This window comes from Phoca vitulina, unplaced genomic scaffold (assembly GCF_004348235.1).
Source record: "Phoca vitulina isolate PV1807 unplaced genomic scaffold, GSC_HSeal_1.0 scaffold11, whole genome shotgun sequence".
Classification (NCBI taxonomy): Eukaryota; Metazoa; Chordata; class Mammalia; order Carnivora; family Phocidae; genus Phoca; species Phoca vitulina.
The window spans coordinates 49,195,115-49,219,490 of NW_022589714.1; the positions used below are offsets into that span (position 1 = coordinate 49,195,115).

The 24,376-nt window shown below is 44.1% G+C and overlaps 2 protein-coding genes across 2 annotated transcripts; both read left to right on the forward strand.

Annotated features, from left to right (window-relative positions):
- Positions 1–458: 458 nt before the first annotated feature.
- TAP2 (transporter 2, ATP binding cassette subfamily B member) lies at positions 459–11,890 on the forward strand. Its single transcript, XM_032410069.1, has 12 exons — positions 459–688; positions 1,103–1,603; positions 1,694–1,808; positions 3,015–3,145; positions 3,450–3,655; positions 7,226–7,423; positions 7,543–7,671; positions 9,038–9,226; positions 9,388–9,561; positions 9,750–9,909; positions 10,257–10,393; positions 11,182–11,890. The coding sequence occupies exons 2-12, from the start codon at positions 1,111–1,113 to the stop codon at positions 11,359–11,361; spliced, it is 2,112 nt and encodes a 703-aa protein (XP_032265960.1). The 5' UTR covers positions 459–688; positions 1,103–1,110; the 3' UTR covers positions 11,362–11,890.
- Positions 11,891–18,422: 6,532 nt separating this feature from the next.
- On the forward strand, positions 18,423–20,484 carry LOC116635896 (RNA-binding motif protein, X chromosome-like). The gene has a single exon (XM_032410205.1). The coding sequence runs from the start codon at positions 18,613–18,615 to the stop codon at positions 19,786–19,788; it is 1,176 nt and encodes a 391-aa protein (XP_032266096.1). The 5' UTR covers positions 18,423–18,612; the 3' UTR covers positions 19,789–20,484.
- Positions 20,485–24,376: the final 3,892 nt, after the last annotated feature.

A 24,376-nucleotide genomic window follows, 5' to 3' on the forward strand; every position in this document is an offset into this window, starting at 1 on the left:
GAAACACACACCTAGAGGCACCTGAACATGAGCTCTGCTCAAGGAGCTGTGTTGAGGAGGGCAGATGAATATAAAGAATCAGGGCCTTTCAGCTCAAAATCTGTGTAAGTGGAAACCCACTTAGGCCCTGGTGAAAGTGTCTGGGACCTCCTATTTAGGAGAGGTCCTGAGTGTTTCTCGCTCAGAATCTGGCTCTGTTTTGATCCCAGACCCTAAAACAGGAGCTTTGGATGGAGGAAGAGGCAGTTCTCAAAATAGGATCAGAGCTTGAGGCAAGAAAATCCAGTGGTTCTCCAATTACAAAACATCTCAATCCTTGAAATAGCTTTGTTTTAGTTAATGACAATTTAAAACACTTGCAGGAGTTTTCCCTTCCAGAGTAACAGTTGCTAACCGCAAGAGGCTCACTGCGGGGCGGGGCGCGTGCGCGCCCGGCTCGGCCCCGGGCTTCCGCGGACAGCAGGTGTCGCGCGTCCGCCGCTGGTGGCCGCCCTGCCCGGAACCGGGGCCCGGTCTGGGAAAGCGAAAGCGAAAGCGGCGGGCGCCGGGACGCCCCCGCTTGCAGAGTGCCGCCAGCAGACAGAAGGGGGAAACGAAGGTGAGCCAGCGCGAGCGGATTTCAGAGCTCGGTGCTCAGCACGTAGCCGAAAGACGCCCCCCCGGAGCTGCAGTCCCGAAGCCGCCGCCGGTGAGTTCGTGCGGCCGGAAGCCTGGAGCGCTAACCGACGCATCCCAACCAGCCACCCACTCCGCGCCCCCCGCCTCCCGTCCCTCTGGCCTCCCAGAGAGTGCAAGGGAGCCGGGCGGGGACCGCAAGGCGGCTCCTCGGAACTGGGCGGCGGCGGGCGGGTGGGGGTGGGGCGTAGGGGGAGGGGGGTCACTTTTTTTTTTTTTTTTTTAAAGGATGAGGCTTCCTCTGACAGGCAGAATGCCTTCTGTCATAAGCGGGCCGTACTGATGGGCACCGGGGACCCAGGGGATCATTCAGGGTAGGGGTGGGTAAAATGAGAAGCCGATGGACGGGTTGAGCGGAGTCGGGGTGGTGAGCATAGGGGCGAGGATGGGGACCCCAGCGCTGTAATTCCTCATCTTCTACCGCTAGATAACACCATGCGGTTCCCTGACCTGAGACCCTGCGCCTTCCTGCTGCTGGCAGACTTGGCTCTACTCTGGCTGCTTCAGGGGACTCTGGGGGCTCTCCTTCCCCCGGGGCTTCCAGGCCTGTGGCTGGAGGGGACCCTGCGACTTGGAGGGCTCTGGTGGCTGCTAAAGGTGGGAGGACTGCTGGGATTGGTGGGAACACTGCTGCCCCCGCTCTGCCTGGGGACCCCGCTGTTTCTCTCCCTGAGGGCCCTGGTCCCAAGGGCCTTGGGTGCTCCCCCAGTCAGAGTGGCTTCAGTCCCCTGGAGCTGGCTGCTGGTGGGGTATGCAGCTGCGTGGCTAAGCTGGGCCATGTGGGCTCTGCTGAGCTCCCCAGGAGCCCGGGAGAGGAAGCAGGGCCAGGAGAACAACACAGACTTGATGTGGAGGCTGCTGAAGCTCTCCTGGCCGGACGTGCCTTATCTTGTTGCAGCCTTCTTCTTCCTTATTATTGCCGTGCTGGGTGAGTCAGGAAGAGGGCATTGGGAATTGGAGGTGGGCAAAGGCCCTTGGTGCCAGCATGATCATCTGTTCTCCTTCATGCCTCTTTCAGGTGAGACAGTCATCCCTTACTATTCAGGTCATGTCATTGATATCCTGAGAGGTGATTTCGACCCTGATGCCTTTGCCAGCACCATCTTTTTCATGTGTCTCTTCTCCATTGGGAGGTAGGTGATGCTTGATTGGGTTCATTTGCTAGCCCTTCATCTTTACAGACCCCTTGCATTTCCTAACTCTGTTTTCAGATCCTTTAGTACACGAAGCATAAAATACTTTAACCAAAATATGTGTGAATTTGTTTATTCGCCATTCTATTTCACACATTCGTCCGTTCATTCTTTCATTCACCATATTTACCCAACATTATGCTTCTAATCCACACTTGCTACTCTTTGCTGGAACCAGTTCCTCAGAAGTGACTCCCAGACCCATATTTCTACACCCAGCTCTAGTCTTGTAGTCCAGTTGTCTTCTTGACATTCCCATTGGACAACCCACTGTCATCTTACAGTCCACACACCCAGAGCTTCAAATGTATCACACTCCCTCCTGGTCTTGTTGAAAGTGCCTCCCTCTTTTATTCCCATGTACGAAACAATCAGTTTCCTGGGCTCCAAGCATCAGTATTGTTGGTGCCTTTCTGATGTTCAGACACTAGCCCCATCATTTTCTGCTTTCAAAGTATTTCTCCTGTGGCGCTTTTCTGGCCATTCTCACTGTGATCGCTGGAGTTCAAACTCTCCTCATTTTATGTCTAACTAGCCCAGCAACCTTCTAAACACAGAAACCATATTTTGTGAAATACTTGCTTCTATGTTTTCACATTTTCCCTTTAAGTTTAGTTGTATAAATGGTTGGCCTAAGAGGAATGCTCAACTCCAGGGACAATAGAGATGAGGGAACAGCATGTCTCCAGGGCTCCAGAGAAGCAGAGGGCAAGGGAATTCATTGCTGCAGTTCCTACAATAAAGTAGGAAGAAGGACTTTGGGGGGAGGAAAGAGACCAAGACAGAGGGGGAGAGTAGAGGGACAGCACTGAAGGAGGCCATAGGCTATTTCTCTGGACAACATCTCTTCATTTCTGTTATAGTCTTCCCTGGGTCTAGCACGGAGTGAGCTCCACAGATACTCGTGAATTTGTATGTGTTATGATTTTGTTCCCACATCTAGCTCTTCCTGTCCTGTTTTTCTTCCCTCTGTTTATTCCAGCCCCTCCCCTTGTCTCCCTCTCTCTGCCTCTCTTCTGCCTCTCATGGTACACTTTCCCCAGCCTTGTATTTCTTTTCATTCTGTGCTTTCTCCTCTGCTTCTCGCACTCGTTCCCTCCTGTGCACCTGTGTCCCCTTCATCCCCGTTCCCTCCCTCCCCCACAGCTCACTGTGTGCCGGCTGCCGGGGAAGCTGCTTCACCTTCACCATGTCCAGAATCAATGTGCGGGTCCGGCAGCTGCTTTTCTCCTCCCTTCTGCGCCAGGACCTCAGTTTCTTCCAGGATACTAAGACAGGTGGGGCCTGGAGTCCGGGTCTGGGATTCCCCTGGACATTTCTTGCCCCTCAGTTACCCCCCAGCCCGTAAATAGCCTCTCTTCCGCTCACTGTGCCAGGCGCTGCTGAGGAGCTGCTGAGTTCTCTTTTGGGATGGGGCAGTGAGGTCGCCTCCCCCGGTCTCTGTGGGGGGGGGGGGGGGGGGGGGGGGGGGAGGTGGTGGTGGTGTTTAGAAGACGGGCCTGTGTTAATGGGGAGGGTTGGGGTCAGTCTCTGGGGGTTCTGCATTACGCATGGTTTCCTCACCGGCTCTGTTGTCCCCAGGGGAGCTGAATTCGAGGCTGAACTCGGATACCAAATTGATGAGCAGCTGGCTTGCTCTTAACGCCAACGTGTTCTTGCGAAGCCTGGTCAAAGTGGTGGGGCTGTACAGCTTCATGCTCAGCCTGTCCCCGCGACTCGCCCTCCTCTCTCTGCTCAAGGTGCCTCTGGCAGTAACGGCTCAAAAAGTGCACGACGTCCGCCGTCAGGTATGTGGGGGTGGTAGGGGATCCCCAGGGCAGAAGAAAACTCTCCCAGAGGTCTTCTCTTCTCAGCCTCAAGAGCAGCAGTTCTGACAGGCCTGAGAAGGGCGCTGACCCCTGGGATTTTATGTAAGTGTGTGTGTGTGTGTGTGTGTGTGAGAGAGAGAGAGAGAGAGAGAAGAAGAGGGAACATTTTTCTGGGAACAGGATAACTTCTTTTTTTTTTCCCCACTATTATAAGCCTCATTTTATTTCTTTTTATTATTATGTTATGTTAATCAACATACATTACATCATTAGTTTTTGATGTAGTGTTCCATGATTCATTGTTTGCGTATAACACCTAGTGCTCCATGCAGTATGTGCCCTCTTTAATACCCATCACCAGGGTGACCCATCCCCTCACCCCCTCCCCTCTAGAACCCTCAGTTTATTTCTCAGAGTCCATCATCTCTCATGGTTCCTCTCCCCTCTGATTTCCCCCCCTTCATTTTTCCCTTCCTGCTATCTTCTTCTTCTTCTTCTTCTTCTTCTTCTTCTTCTTTTTTTTTTTTAACATATAATGTATTATTTGTTTCAGAGGTACAGGTCTGTGATTCAACAGTCTTACACAGTTCACAGCGCTCACCATAGCACATACCCTCCCCAGTGTCTATCACCCAGCCACCCCATCCCTCCAACCCCCCACTACTCCATCAACCCTCAGCTTGTTTCCTGAGATTAAGAATTCCTCATATCAGTGAGATCATATGATACATGTCTTTCTCTGATTGATTTATTTTGCTCAGCATAATACCTTCCAGTTCCATCCACGTCATTGCAAATGGCAAGCTCTCATTCCTTTTGATGGCTGCATAATATTCCATTGTATATATATACCACATCTTCTTTATCCATTCATCTGTCGATGGACATCTTGGCTCTTTCCACAGTTTGGCTATTGTGGACATTGCTGCTATAAACATCGGGGTGCACATTCCCCTTTGGATCCCTCCATTTGTATATTTGGGGTAAATACCCAGTAGTGCAATTGCTGGATCATAGGGTAGCTCTATTTTCAACTTTTTGAGGAACCTCCACACTGTTTTCCAGAGTGGCTGCACCAGCTTGCATTCCCACCAACAGTGTAGGAGGTGGGAGCAGGATAGCTTCTTACCAAATTCTCAAAGGGGTCTGTCCATACCTTCCCCACAAAAGATTAAAAATGCTGTCTTAGAGGATTTTTAGATAGAGTTTTCCCCTGATTAGAAAGGAATTTGGATGGAATGTAGAGAAAGTAGAAAGTGCAGTCAGGAAGTCCTGAGTCTGAATATCAGCTCCGCTTTCTCTCTTTTTAGAAAAATAGTGGTAAAGTATACATAACATTTGCAATGACATGGATGGAACTGGAGGGGATTATGCTAAGTGAAGTCAGTCACAATTATCATATGATCTCACTGACATGTGAAATTTGAGAAACAAGACAGAGGATCATAGGGACAGGGAGGGAAAAATGAAATAAGATGAAACCAGAGAGGGAGACAAACCATAAGAGACTCTTAATCTCAGGAAACAAACTGAGGGTTGCTGGAGTGGTGGGGGGCGGGAGGGATGGGGTGGCTGGGTGATAGACATTGGGGAGGGTATATGCTATGGTGAGCGCTGTGAATTGTGTAAGACTGTTGAATCACAGACCTGTACCTCTGAAACAAATAATATATTATATGTTAATAAAAAAATTTATGTGGGAAAATAAAGATCCAAAGATAGCTATGAAAAAAAAGTATACATAACATAAAATTTACCATTTTTACTATTTTTAATTGTGCCATGTCAGTGGCATTAAGTATGTTCACACTGTTGTGCAAGGATCACCACCATCCATCTCCAGAACTTTCTTCATCTTCCCAAGCTGAAATTTGGTACCTATTAAATAATAACTCCCCACTTCCCCTTCTCCCAGCCCCTGACAATGACCAGTCTATTTTCTGTCTCTATGAATTTGATTACTCTAGGTATCTCATGTAAGTGGGATCATCCAGTATTTGTCTTTTTGTGATTGGCTTATTTCATTTAGCGTAATGTCCTCCAGGTTCATCCCTGTTGTAGCACATGTCAGAATTTTCATCCTTTTTAAGGCTATTACTCCATTGATGCGTAGACCACATTTTGTTTATCCATTCCTCTGTTGCTGGATGCTTGGGTTGCTTCCACCTGTTGGCTATTGTGAATAATGCTGCTGTGAACATGGGTGTACAAATATCTGTTCGAGTCTCTGCTTTCAGTTCTTTTGGGTATATACCCAGAGGTAGAATTGCTGGATCCTATGGTAATTCTATTTTTAATATTTGGAAGAGCTGCCTCTGTTTTCACAGCGCCTGCACCATTTTACATTCCCCTTGGCAATACACAAGGGTTTCGATTTCTCCACATCCTTCTCCAACACTTGTTATCTTCTGTTTGTTTCTTCTTTATTACATTCCCCAGTACTTATTTATCTTATAACTGGAAGTTTGTACCTTTTGACCACCTTCCTCCAATCAATCCCCACCCCTGTCTCTGGTCTCTGGTAACTACAAATCTGATCTCTTTTTCTGTGAATTTTTTTTCTTTAGATGGCACATATAAATGAGATCATACAGTATCTGTCTTCTGTCTGGCTTATTTCACTTAGCATAATGCCCTCAGGGTCCATCCATGTTGTTGCAAATGGCAGGATTTCCTTCTTTTTTATGGCTGAGTAAAATTCTGCTGTATACCTACATGCACCACTTTCTAAAAAAATAACAGCCATCCTAATTTTTATGAGGTGATAGCTCACCATGGTTTTGATTTGCATTTCCCTAATGACTAGCGGTGTTGAACATCTTTTCACGTGCTTGTTGGCCATTTTTATATCTTTTTTGGAGAAATGTCTAAGTTCTTTGCTCATTTTTTAAATTGCGTTGTGTTTTACTTGTTGAATTGTAGGACTTCTTTCACTATTCTGGGTATTAGCCCCTTATCAGATACATGATTTGGGAAATGTTTTCTCCCATTCAGTGGGGTTCCTTTTCTGTGGATAGAGTCCTTTGATACACAAAAGTTTTTAATTTTGATGAAGACCAATTTATCTGTTTTTTTCTTTTGTTGCCTGTGCTTTAGGTTTATATCCAAGAAATCATCACCAAATCTAGTGTCATGAAGCTTTGCCCTGATGTTTTCTTCTAAGAGTTTTATGGTTTTAGCTCTGGTTTAGGTTTTTGATCCATTTTGAGTTACATTCCCACCTTTTGTTAACTAGCTGCGGCCACTTAGGAAAATGATCCCTTCTGCCTTCATTCAGATGGCGAAGGTGGTGTGACTTCCCTTAAATGAAGGAGCAAAAATCACCTGTATCCCCTACACTACCCAGCACTGAGAGCTCCGTAACATTTTGTTCCCTCCCTCTCTACTCTCATTAGTCCTTCTGGAAAGAAATGTAAGGAAGAGGGAAAGAGGATGGTTAGATAGTTTTAGGTAGCTCGGGGGAGCATCCCCGGGGCAGGGATGAGACATGGGGTGGTCTCCTGTCTTCTGCCCCATCAGCCCCTTATACCCCCTGGCTCACTTTTGCAGGCAGTGCTTCAGGAGATCCAGAATGCTGTGGCGAGAGCAGGACAGGTGGTTCGGGAGGCAGTTGGAGGGCTGCAGACGGTGCGCAGTTTTGGGGCTGAGGAGCACGAGAGCTGTCTCTATAAGGAGGCCCTGGAGCGGTGCCGGCAGCTGTGGTGGCAACGAGACCTGGAACGTGCCCTCTACTTACTCTTTCAGAGGGTGAGGAGGCTGCGTGGCTGGGGCTAGGAGCCAGGGAGGGGCAGGGAAGGCAATGGGGTCCCCGCTGCTCAGTGTGGTAGGAGTGGACTCTTTCTTAGTGCTTTCTTCTTGCCCTGCAGATGCTGCACTTGGGAATGCAGGTGCTGATGCTGAACTGTGGACTGCAGCAGATCCTAGCTGGGGACCTCACCCAAGGTGGGCTGCTCTCCTTCCTGCTCTACCAGGAGGACACGGACCATTATGTGCAGGTGAGTCAGGAGCCTGGGCATACTCTTCCCCTCCCCACGGCCCCCCCTGTTTTTCTTTCTGGCCTCTGGGCCTTGGCCTTTATTTGCACCCCTTAAAAATACAAAACCAGGGCGCCTGGGTGGCTCAGTTGGTTAAGCGACTGCCTTCGGCTCAGGTCATGATCCTGGAGTCCCGGGATCGAGTCCTGCATCGGGCTCCCTGCTCAGCAGGGAGACTGCTTCTCCCTCTGACCCTCCCCCATCTCATGCTCTCTCTCTATCTCATTCTCTCTCTCAAATAAATAAATAAAATCTTAAAAAAAAATACAAAACCAAACCAAATCCCAACTCATTGTATTATGGAGAATTTCAAACATACGCAAAAAAAAAAAAAAAAAAAAAAAAAAGATAAACCATAATGAACCTGCATGTACACATCATCTGCTTTAAAGTTATCAACTGATGGCCATTCTGTTTCAACTGTATCCCCACCCATATGATTCTGAAGCAAATTCAAGATGTAGTTTTATCTGTAAATGCATCAGGGCGTATCTCTAAAACATAAACATTAAAAAAATATAACCACGAAGCCCTTCTCACACCAAAAAAGTATAACAGTAATTCCTAAAATTCATCAAATACAGGGGTTATATTTCCACTTGTCTCATCCATGTAACATATGTGTATATATGACATTTATCTCTCTCGTGTATGTCTGGTAGGATCAGCCATTAACGCCCAGTGCCTAGATCCATTAAAATCATGAGGGGTTGCAAGACGGTGACACTACCATTCCTCCACTTATTAGCTTGAATACATCTATCCAGGGAGACTTACCCTCGTCTACTCTTTGGTAACCCACTGGTACAGTTTGAGTAGGAAAGGCAGAATAGCATTTAGTTCTTTCCCTATATTTGCCAGTTTTCAAAAATAATTAGTTACTTCATCTTGGTCGTTATTTTATAATTTTCCTAGATATTTGTGAATCATCTTTTATGTATGGAGAGCTGGGCTAGGCACTCTGGTGGCTGCAAAGATGAGGTGGGCACCGTGCCTGCTTTTAAGGAGCACCCTGTCCAGCTAGGCAAAACAGAGCTGTGCACGAGTAATACCGAACGGGCATTAGAAGGTCTGGGGATAGAAGTAGCGCTGAACGGGAGGAGTATGGACCTCTCCATCCTTTACATTGCAAATTAAGTATGGACCTCTCCATCCTTTACATTGCTGGGGTATTGGGTTGCCTTTAAATTCCATCTGAATTGCACATTTAGGGGTAGGGAATCCTTTTTGGATGAGGGGAGGAGAAGCTTGGCCGGGCGGTGTGTGGCAGGGAGGAGCTGGGGAGCTGGTTTCTGATGAAGCTGACCCCTCCGTTCCTGTTTTCCAGGCCCTGGTTTACATGTGTGGCGATATGCTCAGCAACGTCGGGGCTGCCGAGAAGGTGTTTCGGTACCTGGACCGAAAGCCCAAGCTGCCTCCGCCCGGGACGCTGGCCCCTCCCACTCTGCGGGGGCTGGTGGAATTCCAAGACGTCTCCTTCGCGTATCCCAACCGCCCCGACCAGCCTGTGCTCAAGGTGCCTGCCTGAAAGGGGCCGCGGGGAGGGAACCCGGGCCCCTCGCTCCCGGGCAGCACGGCCTGTAGATCCTTTGCCTCTGAGAAGTGGATCTTCCCTCCGGCAGAACGGGACGGGGAGGGCCCTGAGGCAAGCCTCTGACTGTTTCCTGGCGTTTCTAGGGGCTGACGTTCACCCTACGTCCTGGCCAGATGACGGCTCTGGTGGGGCCCAATGGGTCCGGGAAGAGCACAGTGGCTGCCTTGCTGCAGAATCTGTACCAGCCCACGGGGGGAAGGCTGCTGCTGGATGGGAAGCCCATCTCCCAGTATGAACACTGCTACCTGCACCGACAGGTGGGTGGTGGCGGAGGAAGAAGAGGGACAGGAGCTAGGAGGGAAGAAGCGTGTGCAGAGAGTGTGGGAGAGCCATGGGAATAAACACAAGGAGCCCATTCTGAGGGAGCTAGACCAGGAGGAAAAGAGGATCCCTGCCATGGGGGTTGACGCACCGTCCCCCGCTCCCATCCCCTCCCTCTGCACAGGTGACTTCGGTGGGGCAGGAGCCTGTGCTCTTCTCTGGTTCTGTGAGGGACAACATTGCGTACGGGCTGAAGAGCTGCAGTGATGAGAAGGTGATGGCAGCTGCCCAGGCGGCCAGCGCGGCGGGCTTCATACAGGAGATGGAGCATGGACTGTATACAGGTATCTTCAGTCAGAAGAGGAACTGGAGCTGCTTCTTGGGGGTGCGGGTTGTGTCTGCTCTTTCCTTGCCCTTTGCTCGGCTCCCACTTCCCCGCCTTCCCCAGCACCAGGAGCTCTCTAGTTGCCCGTCCTGTTCAGGAGTCTTTGTTCCCAACGGCCACGGGGTAGTTGTGCTCCCTCTCCGAGGGCAGCCCCAGCAGGTGTCCGCCCCTGCCCTCCTGACACCGGCTCTCATGCCTCCTGATGGGTGCTGGTGGAAAGACGAGCTGTGCACTTGCCCGTGCTCATGGGGAGGATGTTGTCGTGGCCACTTGTGTCTAAGGAAAGGTATTTCTCCGTTTCCTCAGATGTAGGGGAGAAGGGGAACCAGTTGGCTGTGGGACAGAAACAGTGTCTGGCCATTGCCCGGGCCCTAGTGCGGGACCCACGAGTCCTCATCCTGGATGAAGCCACCAGCGCCCTGGATGTCCAGTGTGAGCAGGCCGTGAGTACTGGTGTGGGAGGGCGGGGCAGTGGGACCTGAGCAGCACGGTTGAAGGAGCAGCCTATGCAGAATTGGGCAGAGGCAAGACGAATGGAAGAGTATCTGTGCTTTTGCAGGGGGTGGGGAGTGGAATGGAGAGTATGCGGTGTGGGAACACCCCCTCTTTGTCCACAGCTCCCTTTTCTATGTGCCTCCTGCAGTAGGACAGCTGAGAGTGAAGGGCAGTGCAGACTCTATTGTCCACTCTTTCCGACTTTCTCATCTTCCACGCCTTCTTTACCCTATGCCACAAGACATGGTGCCCAGTTGGGATATGGTGCCCATCCTGTTCTTACCTTTATTATTATTTTTTTTAAGCTTTTATTTATTTAAAAGAGACAGAGACAGAGAGGACAAGTGGGGGGAGGAGCAGAAGGAGAAGCAGATTCCCTGCTGAGCAGGGAGCCCGATGCGGGACTCTATCCCAGGACCCTGGGATCATGACCTGAGCCAAAGGCAGACGCTTAACAACTGAGCCATCCAGGCGCCCCTATTTTTTTTTTTTTTTTTTTAGAGATTTTATTTATTTGAGAGAGAGAGAGAGAGAGCGCAAGTGAGAGAGCTCAAGCAGGGTGAACAGCAGAGGGAGAGGGAGAAGCAGACTCCCTGATGAGCAGGGAGCCCAACTTGGGCCTCGATCCCAGGATCCTGGGATCATAACCTGAGCCTAAGGCAGATACGTAAGCAACTGAGCCACCCAAGTGCCCCTGTTCCTCCCTTTCTGAGGCATTATGATCCTCCCCCTTCAGCTGCAGGACTGGAAATCCCATGGGGACCGAACGGTGCTGGTGATCGCTCACAGGCTGCAGACGGTGCAGAGTGCTGACCAGATCCTGGTGCTCAGGCAGGGAGAGCTGCTGGAGCACGCACAGCTCATGGAGGGCCAGGACCTCTATTCCCGCCTGGCGCAGCAGCTACTGGAGGACTGAGGCCCCGTCCCCGGGGCCCTTCTCATGGCCATCTCTGTGACCCACAGTAGCTCATGCTTGGAGTTTCCCTGGGCTTGTGCCCCTCGGTAGTTGTTCACGGAGCTGGAGGCAGGGTGGGAGTTTGGACCATGTGTGCTCCTACTGGGGCTGGGAGTGAGGGGGAGGGGTGTGCCGTCTGTTTCTAACACCATTTCCCTCATGCTGAGTAGTGTATTGTGGCATATAATACATCTATTTAAAAATATTTTCCTTATTATGTAAATAGCACATATGCATCAAGAAAAATAAAACTAACCCTTGTTTCACTTCCCAGAGGTCACCATAGCTACTATTTTGCCAGCTACCTATCGTGTCTTATCTGTTCTTTGAGATAAATATTAGCCAATATGATATAAATATTCATGAGGTTGCCTTTCTGTATCTTTCTCCATTCGCACTGATATCTGATATTTTGGGGGAAGTTAGGGTATGGAGGGGTAGAGCACAGTTTCCTAATTAACAGTGTTAATAAAACATTGGTAATATCTACCATTTATAGAGTTTTAATATGAATAGGAACTATGCTAGATGTTTTTCAGGCATTATCATATTTAGTCCTTTTCCTCAACCCTATGAGGTTGATTATTATTATCCCCATCTTACAGATGAGGAAACTGAGCCTCAAAGAGATTAAATAACTTTTCCAAGGTTATACAGTGGTGGAGTTGGAGTTGAATCCAGGCCTGACCCAGGTCCACAATCTCAACCAATAAATTATATAACATCATGTGTTCATAATCTCGAATTCATACTCAGATCCAGTAAATAGCTCTGAATCCACTGCCTTCTCTCTAGTCCCATTGTTATTATAACTTTCATTTAGTCTTAAGACGATCTCATTTCCAAAGAGGTTTCCCCACTGTTGGTTCACCTTTTCCAGCCATTCTTTGTGAAGTAATTTTTCTTTCTAGCAGACACATAAGATGACGTCACTTCCGTAAAGTCCTTCAAGCGCTCTTCATTCCTTTCTGCTCAGATCTTCCTCACAGCATGCAAGGTTGTGCAGCTCATTTGCAGCACCCTTTCCTGTTGCATTGAGCTCCTGCAGCAAACTTACTGCCCTCCTCATGCCTTTGTGCCTTTGCATATGGTGTGTTCTTGCTGTTTCCTGAACCACCCTTCCCGATTTACCCCAAGTCCTTCAAGGCTTAACTCAGGGATCAGGTCTTCCAGGAAGCCTTTCCTAATCTCAGTCTGGAGAAAGTGTCCTTTCCATGTGCTTCTATCACCTGAGCGTTTACCTATTTCACAGCCTGTAATAAACTCCTTATCCTCCCACCTCTCTGTTATCCCACTAGACCATGAGCTCCTGGGGGGAAGGCCATATGTCTTATTAAGCTTTATATTGACAACCTGGTACAGGTTGTCGATTCATAGCAGACAATAAGCCAATGTCTGTTGCACAAATGAGTAAATCTTCTCTGTCCTCTCTATATGCCAACCACTGAAAATTCAGAGCTGTGTACATTACTGCCTTTTGGGAGGGACTTACCTTTGAAGGTTCCTATTCTAGGAAAGAGAAACTTTCACATTCCCAGAAACACCAGGTACTTTCCAGCTCTAGCAATGAACTAGCCAGAACTTCTGTTTTGCATTTTTTTTTTTTTTTTTCTGCCTGGTAACTGTTGGGAACGAGGCAGGGTGAGAGTAGGGAGCTTTTTCATGCAGATAAGCCTTTGCTTCATTCTGCTGTTTGTGTCTCGAATATTGAAATACCCACGGAAGAGAGAAGTCTGGCCTAATTCCTTCCCCTTTCAACCAAACATCCTTCCTCTACTTATACAATGGGAATAATCATTCCTATATCTCCCAACCTTAGGGAAACTGTTGCCCTCATGGAAGAAGATGATCTGTTAAAATTCTTTGCTATCCTCAGTATGACACCCATAGACTCCTAATAGTTTAAGCCTGGAAGGCATCTTAAAAGTAACATAGCAGTCAAATCTTACTTTACAGAAAGGAAAACTGGCCTGAAATCACAGGGCTACTCAGTGATTGAGCTGGGAAGAAAACTCAGGCATCCAGATGGGCAGTTCAGAAAGATGCAGCAGACCTCAGGATCTTAGGATGTCTCGAAAGTTGGTTATTTCAGGGAATCTCCCAAGTAGGCCTTATGTCAGGGACACATTCTGGAAATGTTCCCTGGAGGTCAAAGAGTGGAACTTCGGCAAATGCCTACAAGTGTGGTCTGTCTGGTAGCCACAGATATGGGTAATTCTAGTCTGTTCCCGAGTTCTAGTTCTTTTCATTCACCTCCCCTCCCCTCCAACACCATTTGATCTGCCAGCCCCTTAACTTCCCCTTCTTGTCACTTACTTTCGGCATCTTTCCCATTTGGTTGTATTTTACTCTTGCCAAAGGATGGTATGAATGGAGAGGGTAAACCTAAGAAACTCTCATAGATTTCTTTGGAGCCCCTAGACAACCTCCCACCCCATCTGCTTTGCCCAGTGTGGAAATGGTGTTGAATTTCAAGTCCTTTATTCCCCAGCAGAGTAGGTAGCCCACCTGCAGGCCACATGGCAGTGTGGTTCAAGAGGAGGAAGAGTGCAGTTGTCAGAATTTTGGAGAAAGGAGTAGGGAGCAAGGAAAACAAAGATTTTCCCCGTTTTTGGTGCTGAGTGAGCCAAAAAAGCACCCATCTGATTGAGTCTGATGCCCATCTAGTGATCCTAGGAAATACTGGGTTTTGAACCTAGAGTTTTATGGACTTATGAATTGTAATAACTTCAATGACAATAATCATTCAAGTGCTATGCTAAGTGCCTGACATATATCTTTGTACTTTTTCTTCAAGATAATCCTATGTGGCAGATATTACTATATCAATTCTAAGAATGAGAAAATGGAGGTTTAGGCACATTGCCTGGGTCACAAAGCTTGGAAAAGGTGGACTCTGCCCAGCTTTACTACAAAACTCCTCAAAAGAGTTGCCTATACTCCCTCTATCTGCTTACCCTCCTACTATTCTTTCTTAAAGATATAATTTATGTGAATAGGAAATATATTAATGTGATTTAAAATTCAAAAGCCACAAAAAGGTATGCAGAGGAAACCCTCTCTCCCATCCTTCCCATGGTTTGCCATGGGAAACAAGGGTTAATTTTACTTTTCTCGATGTATATGTGAGATTGCATACACAATCCATGCTCTAAGCTTTATGTTTATCCTTCTAGGGAAATTTCATGTATATTTAAGCAAATATGTATATACGTTCTTGTTCCCTATTTTTACAAATAGCAGGTCCTTAGATCCACTGTTCTGAACTTTAGTTTTTATACTTAGAAATATATGACTATATAGCATTCTATTTTATGGAAGTACCATATTTCATTTAGCTTGTCTTCTCCTATTGATGGGTAATTAGGTTACTGGAAGTCTTTAGCTATTATAAGCAATGCCTTGTATAGACATTATAATACATATGTGCAAGAATATCCATAGGATAAAATTCTAAAGGGGGAGTTGCTGAGTCCAAGTGTATATACATTACTAATATTGATATATGTTGCAAAATTGCCTTCATAGAGGTTGTATTCATGCACAGTTCCATCAGCAATATATGAATTTATCTGTTTTCCCACATTCTCATCAATATGGAGTGTTGTTAAATTAGGTTTTGTCAATCTTATGGATAAAAGTGACATCATGTGGTAGTTGTCATTTGTTTTTCTTTTATTACCACTTACATAAGGATACTAAATTCAGCAAGAAAATTTGGGACACAGGAAGCAAAGATGAGAAACACACACACACACACACACACACACACACAACAATAACAACAAAACATCTGTCTAAAATATTGGTAAATCAGAATGAGGAATGAAAAATGACTATAAAAATCACTAACAGTTATGGCCATTAAATTTAAGAACATGATAGAACAATCACAACATGAGAATGAGGCAGATAAAGTAAAACATTCTAAAGCCTTTGTCTTATTTGGGAAGAGGGTAGAGTTTAACTTCGGATGTTGCCAGTTTAGTAGCTATGTTAAAAACATAGGGGTAAAAATAGAACTACCCAACAACCCAGCAATTGCGCTACTAGGTATTTACCCAAAGGATACAAACATAGTGAACTGAAGGGGCACCTGCACCCCAATGTTTATAGCAGCAATGTCCACAATAGCCAACCTGTGGAGAAAGCCCACATGTCCATTGACAGGTGAATGGATAAAGAAGATGTGGTATACACACACACACACACACACACACACACACAATGGAATATTAGCCATCAAAAAATGAATTCTTGCCATTTGCAACGACATGGATGGAACTAGAGGGTATTATGCTAAGCAGAATAAGTCAGCCAGAGAAAGACAAATACCATAGGATTTCACTCATATGTGAAATTTAAGAAACAAAACAGATGAACATAGGGGAAGGAAAGGAAAAATAAAATAAGATGAAAACAGAGAGGAAGGCAAATCATAGGAGACTCTTAACTATAGGAAATAAACTGAGGGTTGCTGAAGGGGGATGGGGTAATTGGGTGATGGGTGTTAAGTAGGCCACTTGATGTGATGAGTGTTGGGTGTTATATGCAACTGATGAATCACTAAATTCTATCTCTGAAACTAATAATGCAGTATATGTTAATTAAATTGAATTTAAATAAAAAATTTTATTTTTATTTTTTTTATTTTTTTAAAGATTTTATTTATTTATTTGACAGAGAGAGACACAGTGAGAGAGGGAACAGAAGCAGGGGGAGCAGGAGAGGGAGAAGCAGGCTTCCCACCAAGCAGGGAGCCCGATGCGGGGCTCGACCCCAGGATCACGACCTGAGCTGAAGGCAGACGCTTAACGACTGAGCCACCCAGGCGCCCCTAAATAAAAAATTTTAAAAAGTGTAGGGGTAACTCTTAACTAATAGAATTTAAAATCCTTAAGCCAGGGGGCGCCTGGGTGGCTCGGTCATTAAGCGTCTGCCTTTGGCTCAGGTCATGATCCCAGAGTCCTGGGATCAAGCCCTGCATCAGGCTCCCCGCTCAGCGGGAAGCCTGCTTCTCCCTCTCACGCTCCCCTTGCTTGTGTTCCCTCTCACGCTGTGTCTCTGTCAAATAAATAAATAAAATCTTAAATCCTTAAGTCAGTAAGAGGAAATTAGAGAGTACTTTAAAAATGTAATCAATTTAATATAAGTGATGAAAGGAGAAAAAAAAGCAAAGAAAGAACATAACAAAATAGAAAACACAATAATAGTAGAAACAAATCTAGATAATTTAGTAATCCTAATAAATGTAAATAGCTTAAATTTGAAGTTAAAAGAAAGAGGTTTTCAGATTGGATTAATAATATAGCTGTCCTACCCTTATCTGTGGGGGATATGTTCCAAGACCCCCCAGTGGATGCCTGAAACCACAGATAGTAACTGAACTCCATGTATACTTTGCTTTTCTCTATATGTACATACCTATAATAAGGTTTAATTTGTAATTTAGGCACAGTAAGAGATTAACAATAGTAACTAATAATAAAATAGAGCAAATATAACAATATACTGTAATAAAAGTTATGTATTGTTTCTCTTTCTCAAAATACCTTATTGTACTGTGCTCACCCTTCTTATGATGATGTGAGATGATAAAATGACTATGTGATGAGATTAAGTGAGGCGAGTGATGTAGGCATTGTGACCTAGCATTAGACTACCATTGACCTTCTGACCTTCTGATGTCAGAAGGAGGATCCTTGACTTGTGGGTGATAGTTGACCATATGTCATGAAACTGCAGAAAGTGAAGCTGTGGGAGGGGATCACAAAATCCAGTTATACGCTCTTCATATTAATCACAAAGAAAACCTAAAGACATGAAAAGCTTAAAACCAAAACATGCAATAAGATATATGAAACAGACACTAACAGAAGACAATGTTTGTCGTTACTTTGATACCTAAAAATATAGTCTAAGAGCAAAGGCATTGGTAGAAACAAAGACGATCATTGGATAATGATACCAAGATGTCACTAGAACATTATACTAAAACAGACTCAGTCTACACCTAACAAAGATACCACAAAATATGTAGGAAAATATAGTCAGAATTAGAAGAAATTGACAAACAGAAACATATTTCTCAATAATTGTAGATTGGAAAAATGAGTAAGGATATAGAATAAGCTTATTTATGGCCTTGTCTATAATATCTGGGAGTCTAAAGCTATCTCACAAAATGGGTAAAACAAGTATTCGTATTTAGAACATACTGAGAGTACAAAGGTAAACACAAGGAAAATGGAAGAGGAGAGGAGAGGATGTATGCTAGCACTTTTATGATGTTCAAACTGATAGAAACTATCTAAAGAAAGAGGAAACTTATTGTATTATATAAGAATAAAATTATCAGGACAACCCCAAAATATACACCTTTTAAAATATCTGAAAAACTGCAATTTAGAAAACACGAGACACAATGAAAGATTTTTTTAAAAGAAATACTCATATAAATGGCATATTTAACAAAATAATATTACTTACAAATTACAAATTACACTGCATCTATTTGCTATGTTAATTGTAAATGGGCTTAACCGATATATAAAATAAAAATGGTTTTAGGTTAGATTGAAAGAAAAACTGCTGTTTGCAATATACAAAAAAACACACCTAAAATAGAGTGACTCAGAAAGGTCCATTCATTTATTCAAAAAATAAAATGATGGGAAAAGCATAGCGAAAGAATGCAAATAAAAAGGAAGCAGAGATCACAACACCTTTATTAAACAGGTGAAATTCAAATGGAAAAAGTTGAGTGAGACAAGAAGGCACTTTATAATGTGAAGTGTAAAATTCATAATGGATATATAAGAGATGTGCATTTAAATTCTAGATAGCATATAAGGAACTCTCATAAAGCTGAAATTAAGGTAGATGCAAGGAAAATATTCAGAAATGTATTAGGTGACTTTAATTTAATTAGTATTAGGTGACTTTAATTTACTTTTCTCAGTGGACAAAAATAAGTATGATCACAGAAGATATTCCAACAGTATAAAATTAGATCTGATGGATCTATATTAAACTTTCTTCATTAAAAATAGAGAACACATGCTCGTTGCGCAGTAGTGCTAGCGGCTTCCCTCTTCCGTTCTCGGCACCGGCGGCACTCCCTCGTGCTGAGCTTCTACGAAGCCCCTGCCGGCGAGCTCGTAGGAGCTTGGAACCGTCGTCACCCCTCCGTCTCTCACCAGGGGGAAAAAAATGGTTGAAGCAGATCGCCCAGGAAAGCTTTTCATTGGTGGCCTCAATACAGAAACAAATGAAAAAGCCCTTGAAGCAGTATTTGGCAAATATGGACGAATAGTGGAAGTTCTATTGATGAAAGATCGTGAAACCAACAAATCGAGAGGATTTGCTTTTGTCACCTTTGAGAGCCCAGCAGATGCTAAGGATGCAGCCAGAGACATGAATGGAAAGTCCTTAGATGGAAAAGCCATCAAAGTAGAACAGGCCACTAAACCATCATTTGAAAGTGGTAGACGTGGACCACCTCCACCTCCAAGAAGCAGAGGCCCTCCAAGAGGTCTTAGAGGCGGAAGAGGAGGAAGTGGAGGAACCAGGGGACCTCCCTCACGTGGAGGGCACATGGATGATGGTGGCTATTCCATGAATTTTAACATGAGTTCTTCCAGGGGACCACTTCCAGTAAAAAGAGGACCACCACCACGAAGTGGTGGTCCTCCTCCTAAAAGATCTGCCCCTTCAGGACCAGTTCGAAGCAGCAGTGGAATGGGAGGAAGAGCTCCTGTGCCACGCGGAAGAGATAGTTACGGAGGCCCACCTCGAAGGGAACCCCTGCCCTCTCGTAGAGATGTTTATTTGTCCCCAAGAGATGATGGATACTCTACTAAAGACAGCTATTCAAGCAGAGATTACCCAAGTTCTCGTGATACAAGAGATTATGCACCACCACCAAGAGATTATACTTACTGTGATTATGGTCATTCCAGTTCACGTGATGACTACCCATCGAGAGGCTATAGTGATAGAGATGGCTATGGTCGTGATCGTGACTATTCAGATCATCCAAGTGGAGGTTCCTACAGAGATTCATATGAGAGTTATGGTAACTCACGTAGTGCTCCACCTACACGAGGGCCCCCGCCATCTTATGGTGGAAGCAGTCACTATGATGATTACAGCAGCTCGCGTGACGGATATGGTGGAAGTCGAGACAGTTACTCAAGCAGCCGAAGTGATCTCTACTCAGGTGGTCGTGATCGGGTTGGCAGACAAGAAAGAGGGCTTCCCCCTTCTATGGAAAGGGGATACCCTCCTCCACGCGATTCCTACAGCAGTTCAAGCCGCGGAGCACCAAGAGGTGGTGGCCGTGGAGGAAGCCGATCTGATAGAGGGGGAGGCAGAAGCAGATATTAAAAACAAACAAAACTTTGGACCAAAATCCCTGTTCAAAGAAACAAACAAAAAAGTGGAACCTTTTCTGTCATAACTACCCAAGGACTACTAAAAGGAAAAATTGTGTTACCTTTTTTTAAATTTCCTGTTAAGTTCCCCTTCCATAATATTTATGTTCTTGTGAGGGAAAAAAAAGTAAAACCTGTTTAATCTTATTTGACTTTATGACATTGCTTTCAATAAGCAAATGTTAAATGTGTTAAGACTTGACTTGTGTACTAGTGTTGTAATTTTTCAAGTTAAAAGTGTCCCTAAAGGCCACTTCCTATATCTGATTTTTCCCAGTAAATGAGGCAAAGCAATTCTAAGACCTTCCACAAACATCTAGCCATCTAAAATGGAGAGGTGAATCCTTCTGCCTATACAAACAAGCTAGCTATTAGAGGGTGGTCGGGGTATGCTACTCTAGGATTTCAGAGTGTCTTCAAACTGAAATCTCAATGTTCTCAGTATGAAAAACCTGAGATCAGATGCTTATGTAAGGAAAGTGCTATTCACCCAGTAAACCCAAAAAAGCAAATGGATAATGCTGGCCATATTTTGCCTTTCTGACATTTCCTTGGGAATCTACAAGAACCTCCCCTCCCCCCTCCCCCAATAAGACCATTTAAGTGTGTGTTAAGCAACTACAGAATACTAAATAAAAAGTTTGGCCAAAACCAAAAAAAAAAAAAAAATAGAGAACACATGGTGAGCGCTGTGAATTGTGTACGACTGTTGAAGCACAGACCTGTACCTCTGAAACAAATAATACATTATATGTTAAGGAAAAAGAAAAAAAAAAAAAAGAAGATAGCAGGAGGGGAAGAATGAGGGGTGGGAAGTCGGAGGGGGAGAAGAACTGTGAGAGACGATGGACTCTGAAAAACAAACTGAGGGTTCTAGAGGGGAGGGGGGGTGGGAGGATGGGTTAGCCTGGTGATGGGTATTAAAGAGGGCATGTACTGAATGGAGCACTGGGTGTTATATGCAAACAATGAATCATGGAACACTACATCAAAAACTAATGATGTATGGTGATTAACATAACATAAAAAAAAAAAAGAAAAAACAAAACAAAACAAAAAAATAGAGAACACATCTTTTCAAGTTCCAGCAAACATTAATGAAAATGGACTACATATTACGGTACAAAAAAAAACCTCAGTAAGTTCCTAAAAGTAGAAATGATATAGATACTATTCTCTGACCATAATGGAACAAGCTGGATAATAATAAAAAAATCAGAAAAGATAAATACTGATCCACATTGAAACTCAAAGAAACCATTTCTCTCTTGATCAGAGAGAAAAACAAAAATGAAAAATTTCTAGAAAAATGATAATTAAAAATCACATATCAAAAGTCATGGGATATAGCTCAGGCAGTGCTCAGCAGAGAATTCATGGCCTTAATTGCTTAAATCAATTAAAGGAAAGAAGGAAACCAAGTGAATTAAGTGAAAAGAACAACACAATCAGTCACATGAAAACAGGAGCAGATAATAAAAATAAAAGCAGAACTTGAAGAGCTAGAAAACAGAAAAATAGAATAAATTCAAAAGCTCTAAAAAATTTCAGTAAAATAAACCACTGACAAACCTAATTTGGCTAATTTCTTTACTAAAAAAGTAGAGAAAATAAGAAATGACAAGGACAAAATTAATAATGAACAGGGGAAAAACCACACAAAATTGTTTTATTCTATTTTATAAAAATAAACTTGAGAACTTGGATTGAATGAATAATTCTCTATACCAAAATCAATCCCTTTAGAGGTAGAATATTTGTATAGAATAATTTCCATGAAGAAACAGGAAAAATTGTAAAAGAGCTACCCCAATAAAACTTCAGGTCCAGATATTTAGGGCAGTGTAATGAAGTCCTCAAAGAAAAAGAAAAAAGAGAATTCTAATCCTAATTAAATGGTTTAGCAGCAGCAAATGTGTTCTTTTAGTGAAGTAAGGATAATATCAATATTAAACTATGACAATGCATGAAAATAAAACTATAGATGAATTTACTTATTAATATTGATGCAAAAATCCTTAAAAATATTTACAACAACAGAATGTAGCACAAATTGAAAAAAAAAAACACATCAAGGTAGGGTTGGGTTTGTTCTAGAGAGCCTTTTTAAAGTTCATAATATGATAATTTCAGTGGGTATTTCCTAAGAATAATGAGTTCAAATAAACAAATTAGCAGAACAAAAAACCACCAACATTCACTTTTCCAGGATGATGTGACGGACAAAACCATCCTAGGAGAGAGGTGTCACATAGTAAGCATAAATCAGTATGCTGGGTGGATCCACCCAGCCAGCAGTCATATTAAACAAGTGATAGCTGATTAGAATCCAGCCTTTTGGTTCCTCATTCCCAAATGGACTCTCACAGACTAAGATCACAAGTTTGCTTTTGACACCCCAAATTCCAACAATTTCTGTTGTTTCTCATACTCTTTCCTTCTTACCTTTCCCCTCACTGTATCAGCACTGAAGGAGAATTTAGCAAATGTTTTGAGCTGGCAAAATTCTTAGTACAATTCCTTCAGTTAAACTGTGTCTCAACACACAGTGTTCCCTAAAAATATGTTTTAATTCTTTTTTTATAAGATCTTATTTATTAATTTGAGAGAGTGCAAGGGGGAGGAGCAGAGGGAGAGAGACAAGCAGACTCTGCACTGAGCGTGGGGGAGCCCCATGCGGGGCTTGATCCCATGACGCTGAGATCATGACCTGAGCCCAAATCAAGAGTCAGATGCTTAACCAAATGAGCCACCCAGGCACCCCATTTTCTTTCTTTCTTTTTTTAAAAAAATATTTTTATTTTATTTTTAAATAGGTTCTACACCCCACGTTGGGCTCAAACTCATGCTCTACCAACTGAGCCAGTGAGGTGCCCCTATGTTTTCATTTTCTGTTCAGTAACTCAGAATATTTTTCTAATGTCTCCAAGGCGGTTTATGTTTCTTGTGATAGGAAGGTGTAGGAAGAGGAAAATGAATGTAAATGAGCAGTTTGTTTCAACTTAAAATCACCAAAATAGTAATTGAAGGGGGATTTGTGTCAGATACTAGGGAGAATAATGATTTTATACCTCTCTCAAGAAACAATCACATTGGGTGCCTGGGTGGCCTAGTCGGTTAAGCGTCTGACTCTTGATTTCGGCTCAGGTCATGATCTCAGGGTTGTGAGATCGACCCCATGTTGGACTCTGCGCTCAGTGCGGAGTCTGCTTAAGACTCTCTCTGCCCTTCCCCCACCTGCCCCCACTCCAGTGTGCACTCTCTCTCTAAACAAAAGGAAACAATCACATCTATCATACTTACCTTCTCTTACTCCCTAGAGAATAGAATAGAGAGGGAACGAGGAAGAGGGATGCAAGATACAGATTTGAGTGAAAAATCACAGAAGAGCCTGTATCTATATTAGGTAGGGCTCTTGGCTGAAATCAGACAGGAAGAGGGAGATCAGAATGCCCCACCTTGTTTTTCAAGCTCATACAAGTAGAACACAAAGACAAAAACATGGGAGAAAGGAGCCAGGCCACCACCTCTCCCTTTTTTAGCTTCTCCCCAGAACTGATTCAACAAAGTTTCTAACTGCACGAATTGATGCTTGTGTCAGAGGCCATGGACAAGGGAGAGTCACAGGTTGATACTGCTTTCTCTTCTTAGTGCCCATAGATAGGTTCTATGCCACTCTTTGCTTGCGATATATGAGACCACTGATTTCCTTTTGTGAGGTAGGATATGATGGGGGTCTATTCTGGTTCCAAGAAGTTCTAATAAAATCCTTCAGTTATTTTGCTCCTTTGTGCATCTTATCATTGCAAGGATACTGAAGGAGTAGAAATAAAGCTTTCCTGGGCCCCCAAGTAAGAAATAGCATGCAATGGAAAAAGCACTGCTGATGGAATTACTAGTTATGTGACCCTTGCTTTATTCTTTCACTACTTCAGCTATAAAAGGGAGATCATAATAATATCTCTGCAAAGGGTTATTATTATGATTCTCTCTCTATTCTTTTTCTCTTTCTCTCTCCCCTCATCCCGCACCACCATACACACAGACATTCACAGTGCTTAGAAAACTGACTCGTAATGTATAATCAACAAATATTAGCTATTACGATGATGATGTAACAAGTCAGATTTTAGAGTTTATGAGCCTTAAACACGTTCACACCAGAAGTAGGAAAGAGCAGCCCTCCTAACTTTCTGGTTCAGCATCCACATCCTCCAGTCTCCCCTCAATCAACTCTTTCTCTTCCTCTAAATGCAAATACAGGCACACCTTTTATCTGTATTCTCTAGGCCTCACTCTTTCCCTCTCCTCAAGATCTCTCTCTCATCCTTGAGAAGCCCAGCTACAGTATTGCCTGCAGAGGAGCTAACCAGACTTGGACTTAAGCCTCTGTTACCCTCTCATGCTTTTGCTGCTTCTGATAATATCAGTGTCAGGTTCTCATTCACTTAGCTTCAAGTAGAATGTTTTTCTCCACTTCCAAATGAGATAAAATACATGGGAAAGACTAAGGTAGGTGTGGGTAGGAGGAAGGGAGGAAG